Source organism: Prorops nasuta, unplaced genomic scaffold (assembly GCF_024137725.1).
Source record: "Prorops nasuta isolate Cenicafe-Biocafe unplaced genomic scaffold, Cenicafe_Pnas_1.2 PNAS00006, whole genome shotgun sequence".
NCBI lineage: Eukaryota > Metazoa > Arthropoda > Insecta > Hymenoptera > Bethylidae > Prorops > Prorops nasuta.
The window spans coordinates 2,433,260-2,452,550 of NW_027116803.1; the positions used below are offsets into that span (position 1 = coordinate 2,433,260).

General features: G+C 38.4%; 1 protein-coding gene across 2 annotated transcripts in view; it reads left to right on the forward strand.

Moving 5' to 3' along the window:
- The window catches only part of LOC136774464 (neuronal acetylcholine receptor subunit alpha-7-like), a 96,353-nt gene that overhangs the window by 53,334 nt on the left and 23,728 nt on the right, over window positions 1–19,291 (forward strand). For both annotated transcript variants that reach the window (XM_066728772.1, XM_066728773.1), the window contains exons 3-4: window positions 5,751–5,795; window positions 18,959–19,068. In XM_066728772.1, the coding sequence (XP_066584869.1) occupies window positions 5,751–5,795; window positions 18,959–19,068 (155 nt within the window). The remainder of the gene's footprint in view (window positions 1–5,750; window positions 5,796–18,958; window positions 19,069–19,291) is intronic.

Below are 19,291 nucleotides of genomic sequence, written 5' to 3' on the forward strand. Positions count from 1 at the left end.
ATGCTTGCCAGGCCGATTAGCCTTATTTACGGGCCAACGTTGCTTGGTACTATTGAATTTAGGAGGGCCGATCAGGTGCTGCGCGTCGCTGATTGTAATTGCAACGATAAATCTCGTGCTATATCGGAGCTGTCTATGGGCAGAGTAGTCCAAGCATCGTGAACAGATTCGAGCGATCTCAACAGCCATATTTGCACGTTTCGGAAAGTAAATATAAATCTTAAGGGCGCCATGGATACACACCTTTATGCAAATGCTTAGGGCGGGCTTGAATTACGATGGGAATTCTACTACATTTTCCAAAGGAGCGAGATTGGTCTGCAAGATGATCGATGGGTGTATGCTTCAAATGTCTCGCAAGCTTTCACTTTACACGAGAATTGGAAGCTTCTTCCTTTTATTCCCAATGCTTCTTCTGGATTATATCGTCGAGCTTGGGTCCATTATTACAGGCGGGTTAGCCGGAAAAAAGGTCTCGTTCTGTCCAGTCGCGGACGTTAAGCTCATATTCAAAAATGCGACCCCTTACAAAATTTACAGACAGGTCGTTAATTTTCCTGAATGGACGAAAAAAATCCCGAGCAGTTACAGCAGGAGCAGCAGAGCATTTGTTGGAGGTGCAATTTAAAGCGCGGCCACACGGTCTAGTCCTGATTTAAGAATGCAAGGTTAATCTTCTGGAATACCCAAAAGTGCTATCTTGGTGAAATATGGCACGTCGTGGGCGAAAAAAATTCATTCAATGCAGATCTGAAATTATTTCAAGGTTATGCGATCCTCGTCAGATACTGGCATTCCCGAATCACCACGGTAGGAAAGTGGAATGATGCCAAAATAGTTTTAGAGAATTTAAAAACTGCTTTTAGTGTTCTGGGTCATAAGGAAGAGGGGCAAGAAGCCACGGAAATTTTCTGCTTAAGTTCAAAAGCGAAAGAGCTTTGTATAGTCCATTGGGCAAGAATGAAGCTGATGATTGAAGTTAATAAATTATTCGCCCACAGGATAGTTCTCCCTTTTTTGCTTCATTGCTCCTTGCTGGGTGATCAGGAGCAACATGTTGCAGTTTTAAAATGATAGTAGGAAGTTGGGTCTTTCAACAGTCCGGAGAAAAAGGGATGTTTCGTGGAAGACCGACATTAGCCATACTCCGTATAGCTTCTATCACACCATTGGGAAATCGGCGATTCGACTCACTCCTGCGTACACCAACTAAAACAAAAATTAACGTTAACTTCGTATTAAGATTTGAAAGCTTTTTTCGAGCATATTTTACGAAAAGGGGCTTTTGTAAATTATATTTACAATGCTCAAAAGAGTCGGGCATAAGTAGCAGAAAAATCTAGCGCTTTTACTGAAAATTGTAAACTATGCTGAGGTGAATCGGCTGAGACGAAGGCGGAAGAAGAAAAAGTGGGACAAGAAACTGCTGCAGCCTTCAGGAGACAAGTTCTTGCTGGAACAAAGGACCATGCGCTGCTTTCTCTGCCTGAAGTAAGTTCTGGTTAACCCGTAATCTCAACAAAATGGACCCTGCCAAAGACCAAAGTGCCTTAAACAGATTTTGTACGAGCTTCATAGAAAATCTTTCTGAATAGCAGAAATTTTATCTTTCATAGTCCACGAGAAAGCTACCGCGAAAGAAAAAATATGCCAATTAAATCACACGAATTTCACTGACTGAAGGAACCTGAAAAAATAATTATTCCTCTTAATTGTAGGAAAATAGAAAATGTATTCCTTTAATTAAACGAGGCTTTCATTTGTGATTAATAATCAACGTTTTTGAAATACGTGCAAGCTTTGCCAATCGTTCTATTTTGCAAATTAATGCTGGCAAATTTTCGATGAAAAGCTCATTCTAATTATTATCCGATTAGCTGGAAGTCGGATTTGAGGTTATCGTGAAATATTTATCTAATGTAAGCTAGTTGAATGCGCGAGAAATTCGAGTACAAATGAACAAATTTGCAAAAATTACCAAAGTTTATCATCGCTTAAAAGCCCTGTGATATTAATTAGTTTTTGAGGGAGGGGAAAGAAGGAAAGAGGAGAGGAGGAGTAAAGTTTTCAAAACTTTTGCATCTTCGCTAACTACTTGAAAATATCTCGCAGTCTTACCGTTTCTTAGGTTAAAAAGTGCTCTAAAAGCAATTTCGTTTTGCAGCACAGCCTCAATTACAGCAGTTTTACAGCAAAGGCCGCTACTAAGTACGATGTACGCTAAAATTGCTTTGCTAAATGAGTGATTTTTAGCTTATGAAAATGCATGGGTAGCATTGAGATCATTTGGATTGAAATTAATAATATTTTAATGATAAATAGGAATATCGGGAATGTGCTGACTGAGCGGTTTAATTAGGAGGGATGAATAGGCTGCCATCGTTTGATGCTGAGAAGTCAAAAATTAAATTTTTCGGGCAACGTGGGGAGAGAGCAAGAGAGACGGAGCGGGCAAGGGGGAGAGGGAGTGGGAGAGGGAGAGAGAGAGAGAGAGAGAGAGAGCTAGAGAAGCGTACACTTGACCCTTCGGTGCTTTCTACGACCATAACCCATAGCGGAGCACGCAAATTGACCGCACGACGCCGTTGCATTCTCGAAATGACTATAACCGCGTTATGATATTGCTAACATAAGCCGTTAGGTATACCTATGTGTACATTCACAGTTTCACCTGTCAATCTGGCAACGTGCAATAAATATTCCATTGTATAATTCTACAATGATTCTTCACAAATGCAAATAAAACCATTGGAAATGCTTTCTGGGAGAAAACTAAAAAATTCTAAAGTTTATGATCAGATTGGATTTACAAAAGAGTGCAATTCTTCTACTTTGGGTGCATTCTTCAAAGCGATATTTGGAACTAGTTTATCGGATAACATTTCTTTTACGGTTTGCCCATAATAAAGAGACGGATATTTTCAGGAAATTTTTATTCGTCTCACATCTTTGTGATCTTGCGGATGATAGTTTTTAAGACTGCAGGCTGTGCAATAAAGGATGTCCATGGAGACGACTTCGTTATACGGCGACACTATATAGTTCAGCTATAAATTCGTAGTCGGTTTTGTGATTCATGCCCCTGTGAGACTAAAACCGACAATTTGTCGAAAAGTCTTTTTCAAAGATTCGATATTCGTGCGTCGAGGCGAAAATTAAATTAAATCCTCAATAATGCTAGTTATATAATTGAACAGAGAGAGAGAGACGTTTGGAATAAATATTTCTGCATTTAACGCAATGCAGATGGAACGGATCTCGTTGAATTACGTTGAATTATTTTCAATGCGCGAAACAAGTTTTATATGGAATAAGGCAGAAAGAGAAAAAAGCTGCAGTCGCCAGTGTTACTTCATTGGCTAAGAAACTCGAGATGTATGACTTTTAAAGCTCGAAACTTGATTCAACCGCAGGAAGATGTATGTGCCGAGGGCGGCTTAGCCCTTCTGGAGCCGTTACAAGTTTCAACGAAATCGAAAGGGATCGGAAATAGTTTCACGTCAGCGTTGGACCGTGACTTCTCGTCGTACTTCCTACCCCAAACGCATTTGGCAAGAAAACTCTTCGGGTTTTTCAGCCTTATTCTTACTTTCGCCTCGCGAGATAAACTGTTTTTCGATAATTGGATTTCATCGCTTCTCCTTCCTTCCCTTTCCATATAGCTACTCTATTGTTGTCCCTTTCCCTCACCTGTCTCTCCACCACCCCCTCCCATTCTCTCTCTCTCTCTCTCTACCTCTTCTACCTTTGACACACATGCGCATCGTCAAAAGCTCATCGACACCTTTTTGAGCTTAATCCTTACGGTCGTTACGTAGCCGCTTTTGTTCGCATAATTTAACATCTCGTTAAAAGTTTTCAATAGCTCGATTCCTGAGGGATGCCCAAAACGTATTAACTAATGGGTCAAACTGACGCTAAATAACCAAACCCTTCCTCTTACAAACTGAAACAGTACGTAGCTTTCCCCATAATAAATTTACATCCGGCGCTCGCTTTCATTGTTTCACTTTGCCTCCTTAGTCGAAGCCATTCAAAATTAATCATTCTTACTCATTTCGAGTGAGGATATATTTAGATAGCAAAGGGCGTTAATTTGACGCATGTGCTCAGAAGAAATTTCTCGGAAAGTAAGTGAAAACTACTGTATCCGAAGTGGCAAGTCTTTGTTTGACTTTATCGTTCAGCATCCATCATGCACTCTCGATATTACCAGGCTGTTTGGCAAGAAGTGCGATCAAAGAGAGAACTTTCCCGACTGTATTTGCACTCTCCTAGCTATGCGACCAAAAGTTCAAGCGAACTTCAAGCCTCGTGTTACCTAATTTCTTCTTGAAAACCACCACGAAGACAAGTTTACACCGGCTTCAAAACCATGAGATCAATTTCTTATGAAGGATCACTTACATATATGTATATTCGATCAAATTATTTTATTTACTTAAATATAAACAGTTCTTTTCACACGCAAACAGCATCGAGTCCTTACAAGCTCTGTAGAGCGTGGGTGAAGAATAAAGCTTTAGTATATAACTAGAATTTAATTATAATACTTATTAATATTATTATGCAGTCCTTCGGTCATTGTCAATGAACCAATTAACTTTCAGCACAATGAGTTTTTGACGTCTACGAGAATTCAAAGGTGTGCTAAATTAGTATCAAATGCAATAAGAATTAAATATTTTATGCTTATATATATCTGCTTTGCAATTTGCAAAAGAGGAATCTCGATCCTGAGCTTTTTAAGTTTCAATAAATTTTGACATTTTTCTTTACTTACTGATCGAATTCTATTTTGATTGATCACCTTACCACAGCGGTGCTAGACATTTCGACAATCCAAAAGCAATTACGCGCGTGAAAGTGTCACAAGACTGGTGAAAATTTCTCAGTGATTATTTGAAAATTCTTTGCTTAATTCCAATCGCTTCAAAAATGACAGTCGATTTTCATCAATGCATCCAATTTAAATTTACTTTAGGGGTGAATCATTTTTAATTTCGGAGACATCACAGTTTGATTTTTGCGTTGGTTAACGCATTGAGCTCCTCGTTTGAAATTAATAGATGAATTTAGAACTAGTAGGAACGAGAATCAAATATAGTGCAATTACATCGATGGCTGTTAAATTTTCTACCCTTGCTGTAGTTAGACAGTAGCAGCGCTAATGTGTGGTATTTAGTATAAATTTTAGAAGCACTAGGGCGTATAAATAATCGAGCGAAATACATAGTACGTGTATTCCATTGTGTAGCAGGTAACTGTAGTTGAGGCATCGTGCGCGTGTCTACGTTAACCACGTACCAACACGTTTTTAAGAAAATGAATCGTTGATTACACCCGCAGCTCCTGTAGGAAATACGACGCGCTGGTTTCACAGCAATTGTTTCAATAATTGCTGAAGCCAAGAACCTCCGCGGCTTTATTTGTAGCTCAATTTCAAAGAACGTTGTATTATATACTATACATGCAGGGGGGGGGGGGAATTATTGTCGAAACGTTATTATTCGCCCACCCGGTATGCAATGATGAAGCGATTCATTCTTCATTTACTATATTCTTCCATGCTAACATATGGGTCAAATAATAACTGCGAATTAAAGCGAAAAAAGTAGCACATTTTTTCTCTAAATTGCACCATTAAATTAAGTTCATCAAGTACAATTATATGTATACATATAAACTCGACTATAATTCTTGGCCGAGATTAAAACTCAGTGACTGATGCATATTCTAATCTGTTTCAGGATGAGAAGAACCAACTGCTCATCACCAATCTTTGGCTAAAATTGGTAAGTCAATAATTTTGAGAGAGTGTAAAACTTTTGCTCTTTTTTATAATAATATACATTTGGAGAAGTCTACGAACCTTTATTATTATAAACGGATAGAAGGTTAATCATTTTCAACTATTAATAACGTGTGGCGGCAACAGGTATTTGATAGAGGCGTACCCTTATGAGAGGGGACCAGGCTGATATTTCCTTTTAGCGGGTCGAAGAGGTGCTTTTAAAATGGCTGTCATTGCTCATTTTCAATGGCTCGAACCTCGGCAAATCCGAGAGCAGAGTCGCTATGGACTGACCTAAATGCGGGGTTAACGATTTCGCGGTAACGTTTGCCCGATTGACAGATCGATTTGGCCCTGAAGGGAGGTACACCCGAATATCCCCTAACCTTTATTCTCGTCCACTGCAAAAAGTAAAAAACCATTGATCCTGCTATCCGATTGCCAATGAAACTTTTCAGTTGAAATTCAGATTTGAGAACTCCAACGTTCAATTTTTAATCCCTCGCCCTCCTTTTCGCCAAACTCCTCACCCACTTTTCCCTTTGACCTCATTTTTAACCTGACTATTTTACCGTCTGATCTTAATCCGCGGATGAATGATTGAAATGATTTTTCCATTGTTTACGGCTCGATAAAGTTGCATTTCCGCTCCGCCGACCTCCAGCTATCGAACGTGGTTAATTCGCCAGATTTTGGCATGCTTGTTTCCCCTTTACCATGCAAAAGCCGGAGACAGTTTCATTATTGCTCTTGAAAATTTTATAAGCCATAAGTCTTATACCAGACTGATTATTTCTTTTGTTGGTTCGATTTAAAATTTTCCTTTATAATATATAGTATTTGTCTCAGTCCATTATTATACGTATATATATGTACACGGCTCTGTACTTATATATCACATTCAGAGACGATCTGTTAGCATTCTAGATTCTTCGTTCATCTTCGAGACACACATATGTAATATGAATGCACACTGTCTGAAAATAAGACACAGGTGCACTTCATTTGAGAGACCAATATTACTATGTATAGAAATCCCGGATATATTCAAAAAACGTTTGACGTATATCAAACGATCTACTATATTTTTCCGTAAGGCTGTATCTTCCATCTAACTTATTTGCTATGATAAAAGCTCTGCCTTCGGAGTACTTCAAAAGAATATAAGACTGTTGTGTATATATAGTTCACTACTTGCTTCTTCTTTTCACGATGAAATAGTAAATTACCTGAAAACGGGCATAAAATACAATTTAACAGTGGTGTCAATATAAAGGTATATATATATATATATATATGTACACGGATCAAAGGCGACCAAGACGCACAGGAGGATTAGATTGAAGATGCAAAACGCGAGTGGATAATGCTGTATAACGTTGTAGTATCCATAAGTCACACGAAATAGAATAATATATGTGTCTGAAAGTTTCCGAGTACTATATATTTTACTATTTACGTGTTAAGAATATAAACTACCCGAGTGTCGACAAAAATCTAGAGGCATATTTGAAAGTCGGCTCCTCGTATGAGATATGGCAGAGTCAAAGCTTGCGACTGAAATGGAAACTCCCTGCTCTCAACCGAGAAACAACGATAAAGCATCATTTACGATAATCATTATACTCAATCATAATCCCCATTCTGAGAATTTCTTAGCACCAACCGAATGACTGCTATAAAATCTAATTTGCAATTTCTCTACTCGTTTCATAGACAGACTTTTATCTTCCTTTTTCAAATTTCATTTCGCAAACTTGTTACTTATTGCATGCTGCTGTTACTACAGCTTAGGCTGTTTGCACGGGAGAAGACATTAAGTATTCAGTTTTCGCAAAGTTTACGGAGGAGAAAAAAACAGTGTGCTAAAAATCTCGACGTTAGTAAGTCGCTGGTGCGAAGGGGTCAGAAGGAGAAGTTGAAGTTTAGCCGGCAAAAGTTCGACGCTCGAAGATCCGGCAAGTTTTAAGAGTGGACTGGAGCGTCGATACTGATTTGCGATGAGCCTCTTTGTACTACAGTACTACACAGTAGTCACAGTGTACAGGCAGCAGTATAGTATAGCAGCATAGAGTTGTGCATTCATTCGAGAAGTATTTCGATCCTAATGCATCCGACGAAGCAATCGCGAGCTAATCGAAATTGAATTCAGTGACGCATCTCGAGCCCCCCCCCCCCCCCCTCTACCTACAGAAACGATATTCCTAACTTCCTCTTCGATACTAGATGGAATCTTCAAGTACTTCCCTTTGCTTAAAGATTTATTACCGCTTATTTAAACACGCACAAAAGCACCCTATCCCTTGAAAATTTCACTGTTCTCGCAGCGGCATTCCAATGAAGCGTAGTTTTTCAAGCTTCAACCGCAATACAATCGCTCACTGCAACGATAAATTACTCAGTAAAAGCAGTCGAATTCCCTTACAATTGGATTTAGTATCTGGTGAAACGTTTCCTTAAGTTTTCTGCTAAGAAATCACGTTAGCCTTGCAAGACAAAGGAGCTTCCACAAAAGTTGAAATTTAAGGGTAGAGCGAGCAAGGATGATTTCGAGATTACGCAAGGTTTCCAGATGAAGCTGTATTCGTATTTGAGATTTGTACGTTCCTATTCGCGTGATATGGTGGTATGCGCGAAGTCAATGCTAGATTTACTCCATCCCCTTGCCATTTCCAGGCTGTGACTCTCGTTATCTCTTCCTCGCATGCATGCATAAGGCAGTTCATTTAGTAGGCGCAGCATCTTCGCGTTTAACGCCGTAGGTAGGATATCCGTTATTATTCTGCACGGCTGCTTAACGCATACATTGCCTTTCTCGAGAAATTCTTCAAATTTTTTACTATTTCGAATATATATGTATATATTCTTTCCTACAATTCCCTGCATTTATCTTGCAGGAATATCACAAAGTTCTTTCGTACGATTAAGTTCTTATCGTGCATTTCAATGACCTTGGAGGTATTTAGAATAGAGGGATTTATCTAAAATTGGCCGAAAGTAATCGTACCTTGCGCACTGCCAATACAATTTGTGTATCTCAAAGCATTTTCTTCTGTCAGGGATCGCTATATCTGATGGAATACTGTTGCAGAAGGGTATGGGCATTGCCTTATCTAAAAAAATGTCAATACCATTTGGCCGTTTCGGGCGAATACCGACGGATCAGAAATTCGATTTCTTCATTTCCATTTCGCGTTTCTTCCGTTGCTTACCACTGCATTGTTGGCGCCATAAACGATCAGAAATTTCGTCCAATTTCAACAACTTTCAAGTTCGGAAGGACTTTTGGCGAAACAGGGTCAAGGAGCAAACCAGCTATAATTGGCTATTCCATTTTGTACTATGCTATTAGATTTTTTGTGTGTATAGCTGAGAGAATTAAAGTCAATTATAATCTAATTGAGTGGGGGTAGAGTTCTGAAGATTCTTCCTTTATTCCTATGGACTGCTTGATTGATTTTTAGTGTCAGCAATTTTAGTATGGCTGATCTAGCCATTAGGCTCATTAATGTACCTGCCATTACTAGGATTGGTCTCGATTGACACAGCGCGAACTCACCAAGGACACTTAAAACGTCAACCTGTTATTGGTTACAATCGGATAGATGATAGGTCTCCTATGGGATTAGGCAATCGCCATTTTAATAGAAATTCTGGAATGTTTCCTTATTACAAATGAAACGTTTTATCGGTTATATCTTAGGGATGATATACACTCATGTAGTACGGGATAAGTTCATTCATCTTTTGAAGTCATCGAGAATGCATTAAAGAGCTTTTAACGAAAACCTAGTTATAAGAGGAGCTCGCGGTTACGGTCAAAGGGTGTTGATGTGCTGCGAAAGCCAAGGTGCGAAACTCCATCATCATCACTGTAAGTTTCCTTGATATGCTTTACAGCTACCACAAGTTATTTAAAGTTTATAAACCTTCTTATAAATCTATCGTCATTTGATCTAAGAATTTATGTCATAGCGTAAAGTAAAAAATGAGAAAAAACTAACTTGTGTTAATTTGATTTAAAATCGTAAATTTCTTCAAAAGAAAGCTGTTTTTTTTTGTAAGAGCAAAGAGAATTAAGAAGGATTAACAGTTTTACTGCAGCATTCTAAGTTTTCTTGTTAATTAAATCTGACCGGATATCTGTGTCTCATTTGTGTAGAAGATGTGTTTGTGTGCTGTGTGTGAAAACTGTCAAATTTATGGGAGCATTTTGGAGAATACAATCGGAAACGTATAACATTTGGGGCGTGACAGTGAGTGTAAAAGCTAATTCGCGAAGTAACATGCGTGTCGCTAGAAAACATCATGCTTTATTACGGCCAATGGTTGTTAGGTTATTGCTGGTTGAAGTATCTAGACCGTATTGACGTGGGGTAAGCATTTGTAGACTACACATTGCTGTGAAAAATAAAATTTAAAATACCTGTGAAGTTTTTTTGGGAAAAGCAAATTCATTGAAAAAACTATAAATGCTTTTGTTGCTGTATTGTTATATTTGGTTATAAAAACCGAGGTTATTTGGTCCTATACACGAAGTCTCTCGGATTTCTTTTTGAATTTTTCGAATAGATTTCAAGCATGATTAATGTAAATTTCGATTTAAAGCGTTCACGAAATCATTAACATAGTTATTAAAATTTATAGGAACAGATCAGCGATTAGATATATAGTTTAATTATTTAGGATCTAACTGGTCAAGTCTGGTTATAGCAGTAAACACCAAATGACTTGACTATAGAAGTCGATCATCATCGTCATACCTGAATTGAAAATATCATATTAAAGGATTACTATATAAAAGTAATTATTTTTGATGAGAAAGCAATAAGTGATCTTTTTGTTGAAAGATCGCAAGTACGTATATAACGTACGTCAGTGAGTAAATGCTAAAGGTATTGGGGTAGAGATAAGTCTGGCATGAGAAATGCCCATCTGAACATGTCAAGCCTGTTTTCACTTTGGCATGTTTTATATTGGCTTGAAGTTACTCAGCTTTTTACGAGCTTTCTCGCAGTATATACACGTGCTATTTACTTTAAGATACATATGCCTTGAACGTGATCAAGGTGCTTTCAGGCGAACATTACCGTGGTTCTTCCCCCTCCTTCTCATCCTTTTCGTGAATAAAATAAGAGGAAGTGCTCTTTACCTTTTTTTATTTCGTTAACTAAGTGAGCTGCTTCTCATTCTTTTTTCCACACTTTCGTTTAGACCAGATATCCCTGCTTGATTGAATGAAGGCACTGAAAACCATAATATCCCTCGAAGATCTCCCTGATCCTCCAAACCTTTTAGAGCTTTAACTTAAATTAAATGAAATAGCAATTCGTACTACCGGAGATGGAAATAAATCGTTGGTTGATTGCGCATAAATTAATATGTTTATTTGATAAGAGTAGCGCTGAGTTGAAAGAGTCTGCTCGTACTTCAACTGGCTTCTCCCTTGAGATAAGAAGCATACGATTTTGAAGCTTTGAAAGATTTAATTGATGGATAGCAGGCAGCCGTCATTAGAGTAGACGCAGATTCGTCTTTTTAATATCCAAAAGGATCCCGTCCGGCTCCTATTCATCAAAGTTTAATTAAAGCAGTGCGAGCTGGAAAATATCCTTATTGTTATCTCGAGAAGGGACAAACTAGACAGATGGAGAGGATAACGAAGAAAGAGGAGGGGAGAATGAGAGAGGCTTGGGCTGAGTAGGGGAAATGGAGAGAGTTAATAGGGAGGGAGCGAGGCCAAATATAGATAACCGATAGTTCGATCACGTTTCACGAATACGAGTGTTAGGATGCACGTGCTCCCTGTTTCCTAGTGTTTCCTTTTACGAATTTACGAATGTCTGTTGTTGTTGCTGCTACTGTTGCTATAAACTTTCTGCTGTAGGAACTTTGTATAGGGCGTATCCATGATTGGTATGGGAGCTCGATATTCTGCAGAAAGAAATTCAAGGTGAATACTCCCTACGAAAACTTGGCCAGCTTCGATACAGTTCCATTCTCATTGTCTCAGAACTATATATAAATTTCTTTAAATTTCTTATGCTAAACATTTTCTGAAATACTGTATTGATTTCTTTCGTTCTTTGAACCTGCTTTGCTTATTTAATTTGAGTAAAATTTAATAAGTGGCAACTAATGGATATTTACCGGTATAGATTCTTGTAATTTAGTATGACACAGCAATTTCATGGCGAAGTCACTCCAGAGACCGAGAGTCTCTTTTATTCTAAGTCCGACGCTTCCCTCAGGAGATGAATTTAATCTAACGAAAAATGAAATTTATGTAGACTGCGAATGAGAAAACGAGACATCCAATTCTCCCTTTTCTAAGTCTACGGGAGTTTATTTTCGAATGGTTAAAGGTTGTCGATAAATTACTATTCATTCGTCTTTATAAATTGGAGTATTAATGGTTCTGGTAAATGATGAAAACAATCGTATGTGACCTGGCATATTGCTTTAACAGAAGTAAGCAGAAGGTAATGAAATAAATAAGGAATATTATATATAGCTATAGCACATTCTTATAAAAGAATTCAGGTCATATGGAGAGGATAAGAATAAGCATGACGAGTGGGCTCTCTTGAAAAGACTTGATCCGGTGAGATTCCGGAATCGTGGCATCTTTTCAAAATTTTCCTACATAGAAGGGTTAGTCTGATCTTGATGTGCTAGTAACAAATTGGAAACTTACAAATCCCCTAATGCATTTGATCTAAATCAGCTTTATCTATCCTATAGAGCACATTCAGCTATGCAGGTTGGCATTACTGCAGCATATCAACATTCCCTACTGCAAAATCTTGTTTGTTATACTGCCATTGCTTCTAACAGGCTTGATTTATTATGCACTCCAAGTAAATTAACGCTCACTGAGAATTTCAAAAATGTCCTACCAGTAGTTTTTATTATCTAGATTTCCAGTGTAGACATTAAGGAGGCTGCAAATTTAAAATTCCTTTTATCATCGTGCGGCATACGTATGCAGCAAATATCTCAAACTAAAAATGAAAAATAATATGATTTAGAGTCCTGGATAAATTGTTATGAGATACTTGATAATACAGGGTTTTAGGGAGCTTGGAATAAAAATAACGAATATTAAAAGTAAACTATCATCGTCTTATTTTCTTCCAGGCAGTGAAAAATTCTTTTGTTTTTGTTCCTATCGCTAAGTAGAATTTCGCTTGGTTTTTGCGAATTAAAGTCGCTGGAAGCTTTACAGGCAGGAAACTCCCCGATCCATTGTAGCAGCTGAGGAGTCAACTCATAGTAGCTCGGGTTTAAATTGACTTCTGGTGAATCTGACTGGAAAATGAGCATTGGCTTCGTATAATTCGCAACGTTCTCAACAGCCTTCTGGGTATATCAGTGAATTCAATCGCGTTAATTGTAAAGGGTGTTGTGAGTAGAATCATCGATATGCTCTCTGGGGAGAAGGGGCACCCCTAACGTAAGCGGATTGAAGTGTTAAATTTGAGGGCCTTCCTACCGCGGGCCCAGCCCTCCAGGTCTGTCGATTGTAGACCAACAATCTATCCAAATTAGACGAGCTGGCCTAATATAATCTCTAAGCCATCATAAATTTATATATACTATAACCCACTCAACCTTGGTTGCAATCCACATGCACGTCTAAAAAAGTTCTATAACCAAATCGATTTTTTAATTATGAAGCAACGTAAAATCTTCCAGTAAGCTGCTAACTTTACGTATAGTTCATTTCTATAATGAAAAGAGAAAGAATGGATATACACGGTTTGGTTTCCGACAAGTTTCAAAACTGCTTCTGATTTTGTTTATGTATTTTTGTAGCGTCCAATAAAGGAGAAACCGTTTTTCATGTTGTTTACGCAATATTAAATATTTCGTTAAGCACCGTTTGAAGTGAAGTAGGTAAAAACGTAAAACCTCCGGTCGACTTCGTGAAATTTTCGTAAAAGTTTTCCTCGCCATTATATATGTAGACGCTCCGCATTAACTTCCGTGCTGATGTTCTTCTAGGATACAATATAATAATCTTTGGTCAATGCAGGACCTCTTACAACTATAGCAGAAAATCCTTGGTAAAAATTCATCTCGCTCCTCTTTATTTTCTTTTCAACTTTGACTACATAAAACATTTTAATATGCAATTTTTTCTTCATTTTATTTTATACTGCAGATAATCTGACTTGAATCTTTCATATGGGGTCTTTTTTGGAGCCCGTTGAGACGATGCTCATTTATTATGAATATTGGTTTCGTTTTCACTAAAAGCGATTAGTTTCTCGAAAATGAAAAAATAATTATTAGGATAAGATGGAAGCATTGTGGAAAATTTAATGGAGAAATAGCAAAATTACTTAAAAATGCGATATAACAGGACGAGATTTTTTAGGATTTGTAAATGGTAATTGCTAAAACTAATGCGATAGTCGAATCCTCTTCATTCGGAAAAAAGGTAGAATCACGATAAAATATTGATGAAAAGTCTTAGCAAATCTGGTAATGCCGAGGGAAGTACGTGACTGGTTTGTAAATATTTTGGCTAATGCATCGCAGATTATTCCTTAGTACTATTTCGTAGGTTAAATTGCAAAAGTTGGTGACAAATCGGTTTGCGAGACACATCGAGATTCTCTGGAGTGTGATAAAACGGCGATTGTGAGATTCCTCGAATACGCTGGCTATAATCGAAATTACTGGAGCTCCCGATTGGCGAATTCTACAAGAATGCGCTATTAAGTCTCGTGGGGTTTTCGTGTACCTTTCGTCGGATGTTCGTCAAGGGATAAAGTGAGAGGTAGAATATATATACATATATATATATATGTATAAGACAGTGACAGTGCAGGGAAGAATTTGCAATGGAATTGCATCGCATTTGACCTCGATCCATAATTTTTATTTATTTTTTTTTTGCAAAAAATGAATCATAGCTTTGAACCAATTCCAAAATCTTGCGAAAGAATAGAATGGAATATTTTCAAAAACACAAGCTTCAAAATGAACAGTGTTTACCGACAATTTTTCGAAATGGCTTTAGACGCTTGAAAACTGGCATTGGCCGATCGACGGAGCTAAACTGCATGTGTGCTGCTCCATAAACATTTGTTCGACAAATATAAATACACTCGTTCGAGAGATAAAATTTAACTGAGTTTTGCTACAGGCTCCTAGGATGTTTTATGCCTTCTTTGGTGAATCGAATGCTCTACGTATCAAGGCCACTTGATGTATGCATCACGGAAAGTAATAATTTGAGAAGAGAATCTCATAACTTTTTTCGATTTTTGTGCTAGAAAGCAGTGATCCGATGTAAGCTTGCTTCGAAGCTTCGTGCGCATTATTCGAAACTATATATATATAGATATATGCAGCTTTCTTATTAATATTAATTGACTGAATTTCATATAATCTGTTAAAAGCCATAAGGAGATTAGATTTGAAAAACTGATTTGTCAAAAGTGGTTCATGCGAAGGAAGTCATGTAGTAGTATTTGATCTACTTTATGTTTGTCAGCGAATCGCTTGTTTGTAGCGGAGTAAGATGGAAAATGGAAGCGTGTAATACGATAAAAGACCAGGATAAAAGTTGACCGAATTCTTTAGTAAAGTGTTTTCGATCTATCCCAAGAGCTAGCTGCGTTATTACGCGTCTCTCGGAAAATACGAGCTGCATTCCCATATAGAAGCACGCAGTTGTTCACCAAGTTCTGTACTGGGGTTGTACGTACGTTTAATGAAAATCAGAGTGAAGGATATTTTCTTTCAGACCTAAGGGATCCATTCAACTATTTGGAATAATATTACTTATAAAGGCTAATGGCAGCATCCCCGAGCATCAAAACCCAATAACGAGATGACGAGCTTTTACTGATAATTTAATTCAGGAGAGCTTGACGCTCAAAGTATTGGGATCAGTGACAATGGATCCTCGTGTAAAACAATTATACATTCAGCATTGACATGCAAAAGTGCAGGACTATAAAGCAGGCAATATAAATGCTTCGACCACTGCAATAATGAAGTTCTATGCAGCTTAATGGTTTCCATGTTTAATCTAGTCTACTATAATATTCCATATATATCTCCCACCACTTAGTTTTTCCTACGATTCCACATCCACTCACCATTTACCATTCGTCTTCCTCGCCATTATCTCTGTAAAGTCGGTCAGAAACTTTTTACTCCAGTAACACTATTTTACTGAAATCCTGGCGTGACACTTATCTGGATTCATCTCAACAATTAACTTCCCTACGGTTGCTTCTCTCCTCTTTTGTTATTCCTGTGTGTTTCTCAGCAATCTCCTCTCTTGTTTAAAAAATCCTCGGGGAGGGTCCGAAGACTGGAGTATGAGCCATGTATAGTTATAGAAACTTCACAGAAGACATTTATCAATCTTGCTGCATAAGGTTTATTTACATACGATGCACTAACGTACGTCGTAAATATATTAGTATCCCGATCTAACGAGTATTCGTAAATCGTGAAAATCCGGGTCAGTTTAAAGCGGAATTCTACTCAGTTACACGTTCGTAGCCTCTTATCTCCTATCCAATTGCTGCTGCTGCGTCTTATAGCCGTGGCATTCTTTAGTGCCGCTTGTCGTTCGCTGCGAAATCGCCTGTATTTGTCTCGTTTATAGAGGACGTGCCGTTCCACGTTTACTCGAGAGTGAAGGAATTCTTCTAATGGAAGAAAATACGAAAGCAAAGCGATCACGCCTGAAAGGAACTAATATTGTCTGAGAATATAGTCTCCCTCGCACTCCTCCCCCCTCTCTCTGTCACACACACACACACTCACGCACACACTTTTTCCACCCCTATCTCCTTTTCCATTTGGGCTACTATTTTTCAAGATCCCCGCGATAATACACGTATCTCCATTTTCCGACGTTTTCCTTTTTCTTAATTGAGCTTCCCAAGCTGGCTGAAGGAGCGTTAGAACTACCCAGTCTGTGAAATTGGATACCCAGCTCTTATTTGGGAATTTGAAAATCAAGCTCAAGATTCCATTCGCGGAAGCACCAAGATAACGCTGATGACAAATCACGTTTATACCCATCGTGCAATCATATACATCGTGGCTGCAGCATACGTTTGGAAATGAGTCGCGCGATGTGCTGGATAATTTGGAATGGGGCTTTTGTCGGATGTGTCTTATACGAGCAATTAATAGCCAATGACGAATCATCTGGTGCTTTCTGTCGAAGGCTGCAATGGCAGCATCATATGGCGATACCGGCCGCAAATTGAAATTTCCTTGGTTAGTGGACATCCGCCGTTTGTTAATTATTAGATTACGCAAGTGACGATCAGCAGGCTTATATATGATGCGTTTGCGAATGTGTGCGTTATGGTAAACTATGTCTGGCATCTAACTATTCCGTTGCGGCTATTATTAATTATCTCGCGGCTCACACCCCATCAGTAGCTAATCAATCGGAGTCAGTGACTAATGGGGGAGGCTCGATCGAGCTACCCCTCTGCCGCTAAGCATCTACAGCCTCGCACTCAACTCCCTCTTCTCCAATCCCATCCAAACTCTGCTGCTGCTGGTGCTGCTTCAAATTAAAGTCACCGGTCCCAACTGAGTTACGCAAAAAATTGTCACAACGAATTGACGAAATGAAGATTTGTAGCGCGCGACAGGAGGGAAAAAACCTTTGGACAAAAACGCGACGAAGGAATTTGAAAGGATCCTTTTTTGAAAGCTGGGATGCTGTGGAAGTAGAACAAAATGAAATAATTCGGGCAGAGACTAATAGTTATTTCGTTGCCATGGTATATATATATATATATATATACACAAGCTATTAAAGACTAATCAATCGGAGTCAGTGACTAATAGAGGATTCGAGGTCCGATAACCATCCTGTTCACCGACGACAGCAAGGTGCAAACCCTGCAAACGATTGAGCTAACTGCAACTGACACCGAAGAGCCGGCATCCTGTCTTCCTTCCATTTACCGCGCGTACACTCATGTTGGAAAATTGCGGTTTTCAGCAGCTTCTTCTCTGGAAAAACTGCTGCGATATATATTATTTATAGCAGCCACACCGACGCATCAATCATACGGATAGATAGCCTATTTTCCGATGCAGCCTGTTATTCACACAATTTTGATTTATATCGGCCAATTACACTTTTCTCTCTTATGAAAAATTGAACGCTGAAAGCTTCGATTCCTTTGGTAGCACATCAGCTTTGGCAACGCTTGGCTTTTTCAGCTAGTTATATTTGATGGCTATAATCATCGGGATTCACGGATGATGCGTCGAATTGATTTTAAGGTTTATAGAATTTGAAAGGAGAATTCAATTAGTCCGTCTTTCATCATAGTCCCTCTCCGTTTGAGAAATTTCAAAGTTTAATGGTAAGTAGAAACAATTACAGAAGGATTGAAATTAAATCCCGTTGGTGATATTAGGGTCATGCTCAATCGATCAAGATCCCCTATCCCCTTTTCGAGTCCCCGTGTTAAGAACAGACTGAGGATCTAAAGTGAAGTGGCCCGAAACTTTCCAACTCTCGAAATCGCTCGACGTCCTAAAGTCATGCTAACTCGACCCGAAAGTTTGGAAAATTTTCTGGCAACTTGGAGAAAAGTATTAGCACTCCGAAACCGCTGGTATATCGGCTGAATGAATAAAAAAGGAAGGGACCGAGGTTATTTAATGAAGTTCCGCAGAGAGAATTAAATCGGAAAACTGTAACATTTATTCGATGACCTATTCTGCTCCCTGCCGAAAGAGCTAACGATAATATTTTGATGGCCGGACGGTCCGTTCGAATCAATATTATTTCAATATGCCGCAGCCGCTCCGGTTTAAAGCATCTTAAATAATCAAAATTAACTCTTCTCCCTCCACTCAATCTTATACCTTGTACTATGCATGCAACTACCGTCTAAAATTATAACGAAAACCTACGACCAATTTCATCGAACATCCACTGCTCGAGGATTATCATCAAACTGAATATATATATATAGCTATCCAATTATTAGTTACAGGGAATTTTTCAATAATATCTCTTCTCTCTGGGAAATTCTTTCATGCGCAATCTTTATTCAGAGGCTAGTAGAAAATTTATGCTGTCCTCTCGCTTCATTTATAATACACACGCCAATTTCTCCCGATGTTTGACAATATTCTATTGAATTCCAGGAATGGAATGACGTGAACATGAGGTGGGACACTGAGGAATACGGGGGAGTCAAAGATCTTAGGATTCCACCGAACAGGCTCTGGAAACCAGACGTCCTCATGTACAACAGGTAATTTCCACTGAATATTTTTCCCTATTCAAGCGCGAATTAAAAACTGGGTCCCCTATATATTTTCATCATATATATTTCGTTAAAATCTCAGGCAATTATCAAATAATCCGGAGCGTTGAATGGTATCAGATTTTAATTAGCAACGTATTAAAGCATGGCAAGTGCATGGCTCCACTGGTCTAATAGCTATGGCCTGAAATTTCCTTCTGTTTGCCAAAAG